This window comes from Batrachochytrium dendrobatidis (genome assembly GCF_000203795.2).
Source record: "Batrachochytrium dendrobatidis JAM81 unplaced genomic scaffold BATDEscaffold_5, whole genome shotgun sequence".
Classification (NCBI taxonomy): domain Eukaryota; kingdom Fungi; phylum Chytridiomycota; class Chytridiomycetes; order Rhizophydiales; genus Batrachochytrium; species Batrachochytrium dendrobatidis.
The window spans coordinates 1,304,458-1,319,561 of record NW_006281103.1 but is presented as its reverse complement, the minus strand read 5'-3'; the positions used below and the strand labels follow the sequence as shown (position 1 = coordinate 1,319,561).

General features: G+C 40.0%; 6 protein-coding genes across 6 annotated transcripts; 2 read left to right on the top strand and 4 right to left on the bottom strand.

Annotated features, from left to right (window-relative positions):
• Positions 1-173: 173 nt before the first annotated feature.
• On the top strand, positions 174-2,247 carry BATDEDRAFT_88171 (uncharacterized protein; the record flags this gene model as incomplete). Its single annotated transcript, XM_006678734.1, has 4 exons — positions 174-344; positions 469-591; positions 657-1,787; positions 1,870-2,247. The coding sequence occupies 4 exons, from the start codon at positions 174-176 to the stop codon at positions 2,245-2,247; spliced, it is 1,803 nt and encodes a 600-aa protein (XP_006678797.1).
• Positions 2,248-2,569: 322 nt separating this feature from the next.
• BATDEDRAFT_24689 (uncharacterized protein) lies at positions 2,570-3,924 on the bottom strand (the record flags this gene model as incomplete). The annotated part of the gene is made up of 5 exons (XM_006678452.1): positions 2,570-2,594; positions 2,700-2,977; positions 3,013-3,150; positions 3,208-3,462; positions 3,811-3,924. The coding sequence occupies 5 exons, from the start codon at positions 3,922-3,924 to the stop codon at positions 2,570-2,572; spliced, it is 810 nt and encodes a 269-aa protein (XP_006678515.1).
• Positions 3,925-5,419: 1,495 nt separating this feature from the next.
• On the top strand, positions 5,420-8,926 carry BATDEDRAFT_88172 (uncharacterized protein; the record flags this gene model as incomplete). Its single annotated transcript, XM_006678733.1, has 1 exon — positions 5,420-8,926. One exon carries the CDS (start codon positions 5,420-5,422, stop codon positions 8,924-8,926), a length of 3,507 nt encoding a protein of 1,168 aa, XP_006678796.1.
• Positions 8,927-9,036: 110 nt separating this feature from the next.
• Positions 9,037-10,612, bottom strand: BATDEDRAFT_1859 (uncharacterized protein; the record flags this gene model as incomplete). The annotated part of the gene is made up of 2 exons (XM_006678237.2): positions 9,037-9,953; positions 10,018-10,612. Coding segments are annotated over 2 exons (1,512 nt in total), but the record flags the coding sequence as incomplete, so codon positions are not given.
• A 456-nt stretch (positions 10,613-11,068) lies between these two features.
• On the bottom strand, positions 11,069-11,945 carry BATDEDRAFT_36938 (uncharacterized protein). The gene is made up of 3 exons (XM_006678553.1): positions 11,771-11,945; positions 11,468-11,700; positions 11,069-11,401 (listed from the first exon to the last, which is right to left on the bottom strand). Exons 1-3 carry the CDS (start codon positions 11,925-11,927, stop codon positions 11,096-11,098), a joined length of 696 nt encoding a protein of 231 aa, XP_006678616.1. The 5' UTR covers positions 11,928-11,945; the 3' UTR covers positions 11,069-11,095.
• A 208-nt stretch (positions 11,946-12,153) lies between these two features.
• Positions 12,154-14,988, bottom strand: BATDEDRAFT_36937 (uncharacterized protein). Its single transcript, XM_006678552.1, has 5 exons — positions 14,464-14,988; positions 14,204-14,385; positions 12,857-13,588; positions 12,573-12,772; positions 12,154-12,502 (listed from the first exon to the last, which is right to left on the bottom strand). The coding sequence occupies exons 1-3, from the start codon at positions 14,928-14,930 to the stop codon at positions 13,335-13,337; spliced, it is 903 nt and encodes a 300-aa protein (XP_006678615.1). The 5' UTR covers positions 14,931-14,988; the 3' UTR covers positions 12,154-12,502; positions 12,573-12,772; positions 12,857-13,334.
• Between the last annotated feature and the right edge of the window lie 116 nt (positions 14,989-15,104).

The following is a 15,104-nucleotide window of genomic DNA, read 5'->3' as shown; positions in this document are numbered from 1 at the left end:
AATGTTCATTCAAGTCAATTTGCAGTAGGAAAATACCAAATATTCAGCCATTTTTTATTTTAAAAGTCACTGCAAGATGAATGCACAAAAGTATTTCATTTTACAAACACGATTGTAAATTTCTGGCATTTAATCGTCAGATTCGGCCATTCAATTACAATTATATATCTGCAATGAATTCACTTGCAGTACTGTGTATACAAACACTTTTGCTTAAAGAGGATCTGATTTTATCATCCACTGACATTGACAATCATGACAATCGTTTGCCACTTCCTATAAGTACTGTTCAAACGAAATTGAGCGCATATTGCAAAAATCCAGTCTATTCTCGGACAACAGTAGTAAGCCGTAATAGTCAACCATTGTCGTCTATTCATTCCATCTCCTTTCTACAACCAATTATCATCTGCTTTACTAATGTATTTACTGTTTTATACAACATCTATAATTTGATTTTAAATGCAGAAGGACCTCATTGATCGATTGTGTAAAAAGAAGATTATTGCAGTTCGTCAATATACGCCTACAGAGCCAGGCACTCTAATTCTGTACTACACTTTAGCATCACAACAGCAAATTCCAGGAACAGTGTGTATTTGGTTGATCTTGTAATACTTGAATATCAAGGATATTAATCTAACCTATTTTTATAGATTGCAATAGCTACTCCTTCAAAACCATCCAAAACCATATCTAATGTTGCATTTCAAAGTGCCAAAAAACTGACACCAACTTCTAATGACGACCTGGCTCTTGCTGATACACCTAAAAAGTCTTTTGAATTCCAATCTGCTAAAGGATTCAAACATGAATTGTCGAATGATTCCAAAACCACGACTGTAATGGACTATGCTTGTCATTCCGTCGATAGTATTATGTCAGATGACAATATAGGTTTTAAAACAGCCAAGGATATTGCTACAGATACACTTGTCTCTAAACCAGACATATGTACATATACTACCAACACCGTGTCTGATGAAAGTGCACAGTCAGATTTATCAGAGTTTCAACTTGCAAATGCACTTTCAAAAAAATCAATCGCTCAAGCAATCGATGCTCCAAATTCCAATACGACCCTATTGAGATCTATGGATGCATCGGAACATCTCAGTGCTAATGATGAGCTTGAAAAAACACAGATATCTGCTTGCATTTTGGCATCAAATGAACAAGCTTTGCCTACAGTTGAAATAGAAAAAACAGTAGATCCAGAGCCAATCGCTATACCGGTAGAACCCACTGCAACTCCAACCAAAATCCCTTCTAAGCGCAAGTCATGTTGGAACACTCCATTTAAATCACCTTTAGCAAACAGTTCAAGAAAATCGACCGTAACAACAAAGCCATCAGTATTCAAATCTGCCAAGCCACCAGTAAAACCTATTTTTTCTACTCCCACAGTCCCCACTACACCAGCTCGGGAATCGATTGCGGAAGCAAGCACTTCTGAAATCTGCCCAGCATTCAAGCCAGCATCGGCAATAGCATATCAAGTATCGACACCCAAGTCCAAGTTTAAATCCTCCACGTCGTCAAGCTCACTTCCACTTTCATCGCGACCCATGCGGACTCCACTTTCTATGCATAATAATAACAATTTACCAATAACTCCGTTGAATGCTCGCCATGCATCTGGAAAAAAGGACTTTCAAAGCCCACTGGCTAGAACCGATCCAGCAATGCAGGAAAAAAAAGCACTTGATCGAGCCATTGAAGACTTGACATGCCTTAAACGCAAATACGAGTTGTATCAATCCTATAAAGAAAATGCAAGTATAACTGTTAGTTGGAATTCTCACAATTCCAAAACATGGTATTCTACTACAGTACAAGCTAAACCATACTATTGATTGCTTTTATTAGAACGAAATTACCAAAGTTGATCGACTGATTGCTAAATGGAAAGGTGTTTGTCAAGATACTCTTTTGGACCTTCGCACTCAGATTGGAGAAGTTGCGATTCCAAAAAAGAAGCAAACATCCAATCCATTTTTTGATCGTTCTGATTCAACAAAAGGAGTGGGTATTCATCCCAGTCGTGCACATTCTTGGTGCGCTCAATTTCCTGACTATGAAAATGAAGATAGTGAAACAGGGAGCAGTGGTGGTGGAATGTTTAACACCGATCGGATTTACCAAGAACGTCCAAGGATTCTTAAACTGATTGAGCTTGCAAACATGTGCCAATTTGATATTCACATGATTGGCAAATATGATGAGATGGACGATGATTTTGTTTAAAGCTTCCAAATAAAACCGACTATATGGTATGCATAAAAACTCAGCACTGAGATCAACCAAATAAAAAGAAATACTAAACTGATTTATTTTTGTACTGAATGATACAAAAACGAAAAACTATTTGGAAAAAATAAGGAGATGTTTAAACGTGGTAATGCTCTGATTGCAAAACGATACATCATTTTCAACCAATAGAAACAAACATAGTTTTTGCATTTATAGCAAGAGTTTGAAAAATCAAATCATAAACCATGAGGGAAATAGCAGACTGTAATGTACTGAAACTGTCTACACGTGTCTAACAACGAATAACCATGGAAAATTATACATATTGGTAGTTTTGATATCTATAAAAACAAAATCCAAGGTAAGTTAAAATGTACGACAAAAATATATAACTTAATCTTGCTAATCCTTAAACACATGGCCCAAGATGTAGTTTGATCACTTACCCATACTGTACTTTGGTGCGATTAATGCGCCAAGCCTCATTGAGTAGATTGCTCTGAGCAGTTTCTTTTGACGCGATCTTGCGGAAAAGAACAACAGAAAAAATCAAACCAATAAGCTCAACAAGACCAAGAGCCAATCCAGCTGCGCCAATCGTTGATAGAGATCCTTTCAGAGTAGCAGTCAGCTGATCATGGCAACCAGTACTATTAGGGGTTTTGAGCACGCAATCTGGTGTGACAACTGCGTCGGTAGTATTGTAGAATCCGCAGCAGTCAAACTGTGATTCAAATGTAAGTACACAGTAGGAAATACATTATACTTGAAATCATCCAAGATTGTAGCAGAGCAAGCTAATTCATTAATCCATACCAGTTTTTCAATGCCCACAATTGTAGAGTTGTTGGGGCCTTGTGCTGCATTGTGCCATGCAATATCAATAGAGGTATTCATCTATCATAAAAACATGTCAGCTAAAAGTCACTACAATACTATGAGCGATTCGTTTACCTCGTCGCGCTTAGCATAGGCAGCAGCGCCAACGCTGATTTCCAAAATCACGAGAATAATCAACAATGCAAAGTAGGTCTTGAGAAGCACACCCTTTTCATTTGCAGCACCAAAGCAGCCCAAGAACGAAATAATAGTCACAATGCAGCCAATAACAATAGATGCTACAGCAATACTTCCAGAAAGACCCACAATATCCTCGGCAGAATTTGTATTGATGTAGCCTCCCGCACCAATAAGGATAAGACCTGCAAGCTGTAGTTTTATTAACAAGTACGAGTTTGAAATAAAATATTAAATTTCTAAAACTAACAGATTGATAGCAATAAACTAGAGGTGTCGAGGTTGAAATTTACGTGACGGAGCAAAAAGCATCATCAAAACTCGATAGTTTCTATCCAATATGCAATTATAACGGATACTGCAATTTTGTCGATAGTCAAACATACGAGTGTTTGAATAGATGAGAGAATGAGATTCCAACATTCAGCCAGCATCTGTCTAATTGAAAACTGCACGATTTCCATCACAAACACGCAAGCTACATTGATGCAGCACGATAGCCATAAAATACCAATATAAAATTGATTATAATAAGCTTACCATGGATAAAAAGTTGATCAATAGCAGCAGATTTTTTACGAAAATAAAGCTGCTAGTAGAGAACCATGACTCTGTGTTGAAAGAAAAGGCTTGTAGTCGCGAGAGAAGAGGCATATCGACAAATTACTTTACTATTTGATGTATAAAATGAAGTTTGAGGTAAATTCAGAGATTTATTTTGAGAAATAAAGTGTTTTTACCATCGTATTCACGTAAAATAAAATTCTTTATCTTGCAGTGACTGCCTCTGCTTTAGAATAGACAATGGCCAAGTATTTGATGCGCTTTCATACTACAAATTACTATTGACACTTTTATTTTCCCCAATGTCTGGGATCGCACGCCATATAAAACCACTTACTAGAATGGTTTTCAGCAGGGTTTAAGAATTACAGATGGGTCAAGTAATGCAACTATGTATCTCGCGACATTGCTGTTTGTTGAATGGTTGGCAGATCATGTTGAATCGGTGGGTCTGTATTTTATGGAATGGAATGTGTTTGGAGCACTACCAATGTGATTCAGAAAGTCTTGAAGCATATTTACTTTTCCATTCTCATCCTTTTTGTTGCTAGTCGTGAATTATTGATACTTGTAAAGTAACAAGGACACGAGATGCATGATAAACAGTCTCATGAAATGATAATTCTGCCATTTACTGGACAGCATTGTCTTGGATTCTGACAAAGTTGACTGGTCTGTGCTCTTGTATAAAACAACTGAACGAATGCTCAAAGCAGCATTCACATCACAGCCTCGGTCAATTCCACACTTGCTCAGTTTCCGAATCTCCTTTCACCCAACCAAGCATTACAAGTAAGCATTGGATGGCTAACATGGGAATATTTATTACCGAGACTGTAGTCTTGAACTAAAACGCAAGCGCATTCTAGATTTCAGGATACAAGGAATTTGTAAAGTTGTGCCGAGAACAGTCAAATCCAATATCTGGATTGCAGTGAATGAGTCCGATTTCAAGCCTGGAGATTGTACAATGCATGACTACCAAAAGAGGGGAAATAACAGACTCGACTATAGTCTATATCATACGATTGATGTTGTGCTTGGAAGAATTGATAGTATCAATCCAAGTCAACCTCCAATAGGAAAGCACAGGATTTAACCATTGTACATTCCAAAGCCAAACAATGGCAGTGACCACAAACGATATATTTCACATGAGCACAGCTGTAATCATAGCCAGTAAAAGGCGTCTACTAATAATCAATATTATATTATAGCCCTTACGATCTGTTTCCACCCATAATGATTATGATGAAAACACAGCAGCCAAAGCTGTACGTTATTGATTCCAAAACTGTAGACCCGCAGTGATTGCTTTGTATCGACATCACAGTGGCTGTTGGGTTGTTTCGGGTTTCCCTGTTTAAAATACTGGTTATATACTCGCATCATTGGTACATTTTAAATTCTTGTAGTTGATATACCTCAACTGGCGGGCATTCATTTCAATTGCACAGAAAAGGACTACCGTTTATCATTAAATTTCAGCACTCCATTTCAGCTCGTTATTGGGGTATTCAGCTATTATCAGCCACTTTACTTCATTGAGTATACCTAATCATCTGTATTTAAATTCCTATACATGATGCTTACGGATACATGCGGATGCTCCAGCTGCATGTCCTTGAAAGATATTGTATTCACGCTTCCTAGTAAGGAGAATCAAACAACTTCTTCATGGACTACTGTTCAGCAACGAGTACACAACTATTATTCTACCGTCAGCGCTATTCCCACTCCAATGATTCCAACTGACTTAGTTTTTGAAAGCGACTCGAAGCTGTTACTTCAAGCTCCCATTTTGGAAGAATCAATGCCCCAATACGGTAGTGTTTCTAGCTCAAGTACTCTTTATTCTGACCATGCACGAGCAAGTGTCACCTCATTAGCATCGGATACCCATTCACTCTATCACGGAGTGTCTAACCAAACTCGACGTCCATCCACTCTTTGTTCAGTCAGTCTTGGGCACTTGAGCAATGAGCAAAAGTCATATCAAGCATCCCTAAGCACTGCCACAACTGCGTCCATTACAACGCCTTGCTCTCAATCCAACTCGTGTGTGTTATCTGATACTTGTCCTTTGACTCCCAGAGATACTGTAGTCACCTCTCCACTTTCCAGTATAGGAGATACATGCTCCTCATATGGTCAAACAGACAACTGCACTTCAAACTCTCGCACCAATAGTGTTGATATCAATGCATTTCCCAAGATGACATCACATGTACAAGAAGCAACGGCTTGGGTACCTATAGAGTCGGCAGTACCCTGTCTTGCTCAAAGGAGTCCTTCTAGCATGGCTTATACATATTCATCAAACAGAACAAGTTATGCAATGGGTCCCAGCTCAGTCCATCCGAAACCTCACGTGTTACCATGCCGCACCAATAGCAATTCTGCCGTATCCTTCACATCCACTTCTTCACAACAGCATGCATCATTATGGACACCTTTTACGCTCGATGGAAATTTATGGGCTACCAACTCGGTGTGTGATAATGGTGCTAGACAACTCACTTTCAACACCGATCCAGACATTTCAAACGGTTGTAGTCACCATATCTACCAAGATAGACTAGACAGATCTATTGCCTATTGGGAAAAACCACATTCGTCGTTAATTTCACATGGTGACAAAAAACTGTTTAAACATCAAATTTTGTACATACAATTCAACAAGCAACAAACTCGGGATTCGGATGCCGTCGACACCCGTAACTCATGGCTGGATCCGCATTCTTCTGATCTATTCGATTCTAATTCAAGTGAGGATTTACATTTGGTTGAATTTGATTCAGATGAACAGAGTCCTCCAACTCATTACTGCCTTCCCTCCACGCATCGCATTCGACTGTTGTTTCCCTGGTGCAAGTATATTGTACGTGCTGGCTGGCTTCCTGATGATGCTGGAATTTGGGCTCAGCTTTTGGACCAATCTCGAAAACGTACTGCTATTATTCGCATATCTGAATCATTGTTTGTAGAACATAGCAACGTCAAAAAACCAGTACATGACACCATTCAACTATTGCTTGAAGAAGAGTGTGTTTCTGGCCATATTACCATCAGTGATGCATTCTGTTTTGTTCCTGCATTTGATGCACGTTCCGGATTAAAATCTAAAAAACAGTCGCCTTCAGATCTTGTCGAGTTTATCTGGACAAGTAAACGATCTGGATTCAATCATTTGTATCTGGTTACATGCACTCTAAGTAATACCTTGGCTTTCAATAGTGACTCTGAATCACAGCCGACTGCTGATGGTCTACCAACACCCAATTCACCATCCATTTTGCATGCATTGCCAGTAGTTTCAAATGTTGCTTCCAAAACCCGCCAAATTACTACTGGTGATTGGAATGTTTTACATTCTCAAATATGGGCTGATGCGGCTCATAAATTGGTTTATTTTATGGGAACCAAGGATACACTTTTGGAGCGTCATTTATATGTTTCCAGTTTCCATCACGACGCTATTCTGCTAGTATCATCATTTTTAACCACACACGATACTCAGTCTGACTTTTCTCTCATGCAGTCTCCAACATGTTTTTCACGACCATCTTCTCGACTTACCGTAGCTCATATTCAACACAACATCCGACGCTTGACGGATCTAGGTAAATCCCACAGTGTAACCATGAGCAACTCTTGTTCTCGCTTTGTGACCGTGTTTTCTAGCATCCTCGATCCTCCACAAACCATGGTGTTTGATATTGTATATTCCGAAAACACCATTCGTTCTGATGCGGATTCAAGTGGAATTTCTCGAAAAATTCCCGTCTTGACTCTCCCACCATCTCCAATGCACCCCCAAAAGATCCGACATCGCAAGGCATCTGGAACATGTGTGCAATCCAATTCATCTGTAGCATCTAGTCCTGAAATGTATTACGATTTAAAACATCGGCATAAGTTTTGGAATGCTTGTGTGAGAAAAAGCCTGGGTACCGTTCCAGACAAAACCCAGCTTATTCGTACCACATTGCTTCTTTTTGCCGATACCAGTGCCACGGCTTCAATGGATGCGTATATGGAGTTACTTGACAAACACATCTTGCCTACTACCAAATTTATTACCCAAGTACTTCCACCGCTATCTACCACAAATGGTAACGAGTCTTCTGAATCCATCCGTGAATCTTCTCGGCGCCAGTCTCTTGTTTATGAGCGTCTTCCTGTTCCAGAGATTTTTTCATTTGTTTCATCGAATGGCACCAAAGTTCACGGTATGATCTGCAAGCCGCTTCATTACTGCGATGGCATGACTTATCCCACTATTGTGTTAATACACGATGCACTTTCTGAACAAACTGTTTTGAACGAGTTTCAATATCCCAAGTTGCAAGGTGTATTTATGGCACTCAAGTTTGGGTTTGCACTTGTGATTGTGGATTCTGTTTATATTCATGACACTGGCGGCTGCAGCGTTAGTTTTGTTGGCGATCATATTGAAGCTTTGTTGTATCTATCCGTTGGATGCAATCAGGCTCTATTCAACAAGGAGCTTGATAGCGCCAAAGCAAAACCAGCAGAACCTGTCGATCCATATGATTTATTTGATCTACCTGAATATGCATACGGATGTTCGTCTAGTACTAGCATGACGCCTAGTTCCTTTATTTCTTCCTCACAGCCTGCGCTCAAGTCTTTTGATTCTGCTACACTTTCCTGCATATGGGACTCGGTCAAGATGAAAAAGTTTTGTGGCGAATACTCTGGTTTAATTGATATGGATCGTGTATTTGTTCAAGGTGTGGGCCGTGGTGGACATGTAGCTGTGCTATCAATCTGCCACTTTCCAACCGTGTTTAAACTTGCACTAGCGATTGCTCCTCGGGTTATGGCCAATGTCGATGGTGGCATGGATGGTGTTGCAAAGCATTTCAGATCCATGCCTGACGATCCTCACCACCGAGTTATGATTGTTGACAATCATGACGAATCGGATTTGGTTCGTGGAATTGAATCAAGTGGCAAGACGTGTCATGTTGCTCCGTATGCGTTCGATACCCATCCCATGAATTCTTACACAACCATCAAGAATATGGACATATTATCTATGTGTTGGTTCCAGTCTCATTTTTGAGATTTCTTTGTTTATATATTCATTTTTTATAGAGCTGATTTGCTTTTAAATCTAGTTTCCCAACATTTTAAATGAATTTCATTTCATTTAGTTTTTATTCAATTGTTTAATCAAGAGGAGCAACTGCATTTTAATCCCCTCATGTTATCGGGAACTGTACCACCAAACTCTGCTTGCTCCTTGTCACTGCCTTGATCAAATGGTCGCATGAGTACGTTCAAGTACCGATCCACAGCATCGCTTGTGACATCATGTTCCATTTCCTGAATGACTTTAGCAACAAGATGATTTCGTAATGTATACTTTGGATTTGCCATTAACATCCGCAACCGTCTTTGTTCCGTATCAGCAAACAAGGCATCCTCAGATGAATAATCACATAACATACGAGTGCGATACACTTGAACCCAATCATTAAACCGTTGTACTATTGATTTAGACATATCGTTGGATTGAGTTGATGTTGGATTTGCATGCCATTCACTTTTGCTTAATGTGGAGATGTTATACAATCGGTCTAGTACTTTATCCATGGTTTCATTGGTACGATCAAAAAGATCCATTTCGCTTACTATTCTAAAAAAGTGTGTGTAGTCTACTTTGGAATCATGCATGAGTCGTAGAATGGGTTGGTAGAGAGTGTCTAGGTCGTGATTGGCAGTAGTCAACAAACCAAACTTGCGCGACATCAACAGACTAAATGTTGTATCAAAACAAGGAATGAATTCTCGTACGGCATCAATGAGCACAGTTGTTACGGATTGTTTTGCACGAGATTCGGTTTCTGAGTTGTTGATGTGATCATTACAAGTGGGTGGTAGAATCAATGGATCAAGGACGGATGCTAGACGAGCTAAATTCCACAAGGCTATACGTGGTTGTTCACAGAATGCGTAACGTCCAGTCTCATCTGAATGATTGCAGACATATGTTGGGTCATACACATCCATAAACTGAAATGGGCCGTAATCTATCGTGATACCCAAAATTGAAAAATTGTCTGTATTCATCACACCATGACAAAACCCTAATGAAAAAAAGGATGAATAAGGCTAGAATAGAACAATGATTATAGAATGTCATGAACTTACCGACAGATTGCCAGTGAGCAATCATCTCGGCGGTATTTTTCACGACTTGTTTAAACCATTGAATATACTTGTTGGTTTGTAAACTTTCGACAGTAATTTCATCTTGTACAACTGTATTTAAATCAGTACAGTGTGTATCGATTACATAGTCGGCCAGTTCTTTCATGAGATCAAACTCGCTTCTTGAATACAATAACTCGAAACTACCAAATCTGATCCAACTAGGAGCAAGTCGACATACCACTGCACCCATTTCATCACCATTTTCCCTTGTGACCTTTCGTGATGGGATAGCAACGATTGACAAGGATCTTGAAGTGGGAACACCTAGAGCATGCATGGCTTCAGCACAAAGATACTCACGAATGGATGATCTTAGTACAGCATAACCGTCTGCGAATCGTGAGTATGGAGTCATACCAGCTCCTTTAAGTTGAATCTCAGTGAATGCTCGAGTTATTGGATGCTGAACTTGACCTAGACTAATGGCTCGACCATCCCCTAGTTGACCTGCCCATGATCCAAACTGATGACCACCGTATGAGAGAGACCAGGGATGAGTACCGTTAGGAATGGATGCACCACTGAGAATATCAACCAAACGCTGATTGGGTGAAACAGCAGGGTTGGGATAGAGATCAATGCCCAAAGTTGATACAGATGCTTGATGATTGAATGAAATGAGCTGAACAGTACTCTGTGGTGGAGTGGGCATCACATAGGAGAAATGAGCTCCTGGCACTTGTCGAGGAACATGCGATAGTTGTGTAGGCACGGATGGAGACTGAAACGGAGTGCCAGGAGTGTGTGGATCGACTCTCAGTCTTGATGTCAATGTGTTGTTATAATTCAGACCGTCCATTGTTTCAATAGTATGGCTGATGCTACGAGTCCCAAAGCGTCTATAACAAAAGTTTCCAATAAACATCTTGTGTCTTCACGCCAAACACTTCTCGTTTCAACTGCGTGTTCTTGATGTGTAATGAACAAGTCGTTGATTAGAAACGAGTCGAGTGAACTGCATTTATTATCTTGTAAATACTCGACAAATCTCATTCAAAGTTTGTTTTATAATCGATCATTGTTGCATGGCTGGATTGTCAAAAATACTCTCAAGTGAATCCTCATCAATAATTTCCCTTTTGGCTGCATCAACCACACTCGTCACATATTCTGGCAATCTCATTCCAACAATCATTGATGACGCTGGAGCAAGATAGGACAACGCAGATACATTGATGCGTAGCATGTTGGTTGCTAAAACATCATTCTTTTCAAGTGCTTTAGGTGCTAGAGTGTAAAGCAAGTCATTTAACTCGATATTGGCTTGAAAGGCACGTATGCGAGTCATGGTAAGCACTGTCTTCATCACTTGCTGGATCGCCTACAATCAAAATCTCATTGCATTTAGCAGTGTCGTGCCATTTGCATCAAATCAAGGTAAACTTACATTGCTATAGGATTGTGCCCATTTTCCAAGAATATCTTGTCCTTGACTGGTAGCATGAGCCTCTGTATATACAGCAAGCGCATCAAGACTTTTTTCAAGTGCAGGCTGAACTTCTGTAGAAAAATATCTCTCTGCAGCAAATTCGTTATCGGTAAGAGTGGCCAGGTTTTCTGCCATGGCCTGTGCCCACACAAATTTAGACAACAGCTCGGTTTCTTCTTGAGTCACGCCCACTAGTAATCGTATGTTTTAATTAAAACTCGTTCATACAGATTTTATGATAAATATCAAGAGCAAACTTACAGTGTTCAGCAAGCTCAAGTTCCAGATGTGTTGCTACTTCAAAGTGTTTTGAAAGCGCATTAGTAACGGCCGGTTCATCTTCTGATCTGATGTTGCTGCGAGTAACAAGCAGTCGCACCAATCCTTTACAGATTGAGTAAAAAGGACGTTGAGTCATCAAAAAAAGCTTTCGTTCCTAAAAGTACCCAATGCACAGTGTTGGCAAAAGATTGGTTTAAAGCTAACTTATACTAAATATAAAAAACTTACTCGACAGACTTGAAAGAGTGACGGCGTGCCCTCCAAGCCATCAGCCATTGCATCTCGTTCATATAAATTAAACGGGGTCTGCACTGTCGAAAAATGAGTAGCCCAATCTGACAAGAGTATATTTTCTATTGAAAAATGATAAGGTGAACTTGGATTGTGGGCACTGTTGGATGCAATACCAAAGCTACCAATACGTCCAAGTTTCACTTGTTTATCGAGATATTCCATTGCGCGATAAATCATATCATACAAGTGTTGCTTGGTAATTTTTTTGTCAGTTGACATCAGCATACGTTCAGGACTATTGATCAGAAACGTATCAATCTTGGAAAGACCCAAACGATCTAGTGAGCCAGTGAGTTCTGCTTCGAGAAATTCAGGGGATATACAATGTGGGATGCCGTTTGAGCCTGTAGAGATTTGATCGGGAAATGGATTTGGATGGCCATGAACAAATCCAGCTTTGGAAACAACAACAATTTGCTAATATGCATAATCATGACTGAAGCATTAGCAAATCATCTAAAACGGATTCAATGAAATGAGTACATACATCACGAGAAATTTCATTCGAGGCAATCGCTTCTTGAATGGCATCACCAATCAATAGTTCAGAAAGACCACCACCGAAATGCGAGCTGGTATCAACTAGATTCACTCCAGATTGAAATGCAGTCAAAAGAGCCTGTTTATGAGGAGTGAATTCAGGACGAATGCGATAGCCTCCAAATCCAACTCTAGACACAGTTAGTCCTAAACATCAAACGTATTTCATGGTTTGGATTAAATGATTGTTATACGTTGAATGGTTCAAGTCATGATGCTATCCAAACACACCTGTTTTGGGAACTGTAGTGTATAGCATGGATGGAAACTTTTGAATTAGTTTTTGGGTTGTTTCGGGAGTTGCAGAGTCAGACTCAGTCGAGACGGTGGATAGCATTGACTTGCGAATGAAGGCCTGATTGTAACGGGCAGTTGAACGATACAAAGCGGATGGAGAGCATTTCGCATACTTTGTCCTAGACATGGACATGGAGCCAGCAATCCATTCGGCATTCAATCTTGATATCATATTGCAGATTTGGTTGTAAAATGTTGAATTTGTAAAAGCTCAAACTCATCCAACCTCAAGATTCATTTACTAGAAAGTTGAATCATTTTGATATGCTTCGTATTTATTCTCTCTTAGTGGTATAAACCAAGTCCAGCTGTATAGCTGCCATGTGAACCACATCCAGCTATTATATCAACCAGTATGGAAATTGTTAAATTACCAAACCACAGCTTGTGCCAATTGCAGATTGAATCAAACTCAGCATCTGGAAGTGGACGAAGCACAGGATAAACCACAAGTAGAGCCGGATTTAGCAGCTATAGAATCCTTGATGTCTTGAATATGCGCCGACTTTTTACCATTGCATGAATAAAACACGCATTTTCCAGATGATCTGCTTACTCCAGTCTTTTCGCAAAAAGTCTTGCAGGTATCAAATGGTGGAGTGTAGAGATGTAGAGAAACAGCTCCTGCACCAGACAAGTTGGATACCTTGTGTAGACCCAGTTTATCTATTCAAATGGTAATAATACAACATGATATTGGCATTAATAACAATTTAGAGGTTGAATTGCTTCCAATTTCCATTGCAGTCGTATTCACAAGGTGGGATATTAAATAAAGGAGCCAATTGTGAACCGAGTCAGTTTGCTGGACAGTATTGTCCTTTCAACTCTTGACTGGTATTTATGGTGGTGATCAACATGAAAACTGTTGCATTTCTAATATGTACAATCTTTGTTCTCTTGAACACAGACGTATCTGAGATTAGGAACAACGAGTTTGTAGAACTAGATCAGCAATTCCAATAGGAGAGTGCAATAAAGATTTAACCAGCCATTGCAAGATGAATACAAATATTCTATTTTACAAACACGGCTGAAAAAACGATGCAAAGCACCAAGAGTCCATCATGTGATGGTTTCAGCCAACGCACTACAATCAAGTGATGTAAAAACTGTAGAATGGTTGCAGTCCAAGATTGCATGAGTAGAATGAATCCCAGCTACCATTGCAGTTATTTCACAAGAAAAAGCACCGCTGTTCTGTTCACTTGAAATGGCAAATTACAAGCACCAAACGGTCTAGATTGAAAAGCATCCATTCTGTATAGTATCTCAACTCACCATGCATGTATGTTACGCTGTCCTTGCTATACGTACTCTGCCCTTTGATGGCTAGTCCACATTCGGATGTTGGCAAGTTGGCACAATGTGGAGAGTCTGCTGGCCAGTCGTACTGAGTCTCGGCAATGTTACCGTCCAGTACTTTTACCAGACAATGAGAGTTGGAGTGATCGTGAATAGGACTACAATGCCGAGAGTCGAGTTTCAGTAATCAAGGTTAGCTAGGGTTAGTGTTTACATGAAGCAAGTCTAGTACTTACCTAGACTGACCAGCACCCCAGCACAAAATCATCAGATTGAACTTTCCATTACCACTGTCTACCAGGTTGCGTGTATACCTGCCCGCATCAAACATGGCGAATCGTTCCCAATCAGCTTGGTTAGATTTGTAGTTGGCCATAATAGCCCTCACACGTTCGACATTCATATTGTCGAGTCCTTCGCCATCGAGTTCCTTGTGCAGCATGGCAACTAGGTCGTCAAGGTCAGTTGGCACCAATGAGGCAGTGATTTTTTCAGAAGTGGGAATGGCTTGGGATGTGTTTTTGGGCTTGAAGCAGGAGAGCTGCTGGAGAGCCTCTACGGATTCATTGTCCGAGTCTGAAGATACGAGTGATGCAGGGTCTGTAATGGTAGACTCGGAAGCGACTAGAGCAGGACACTTTTTAGGCAATTCAGCATACATATCCTTGGATGATTGTTGGTTAGAAACGGTAGTCATTTTCATGCAGATTTGTGTTTTTGGCAAGTCAAGTGTTCTTGAGGGATTCTTGTGCTTATGTACCCCACACTTGATTTGCTTGTGGGGTACTTTAGCGTTTTATCAAATGTGTGGAGTGACCGCATGACATGTAGGCGTTTGCTTATATTCAAATGTTTGAGTCCTTGTGAGTAACTCGTC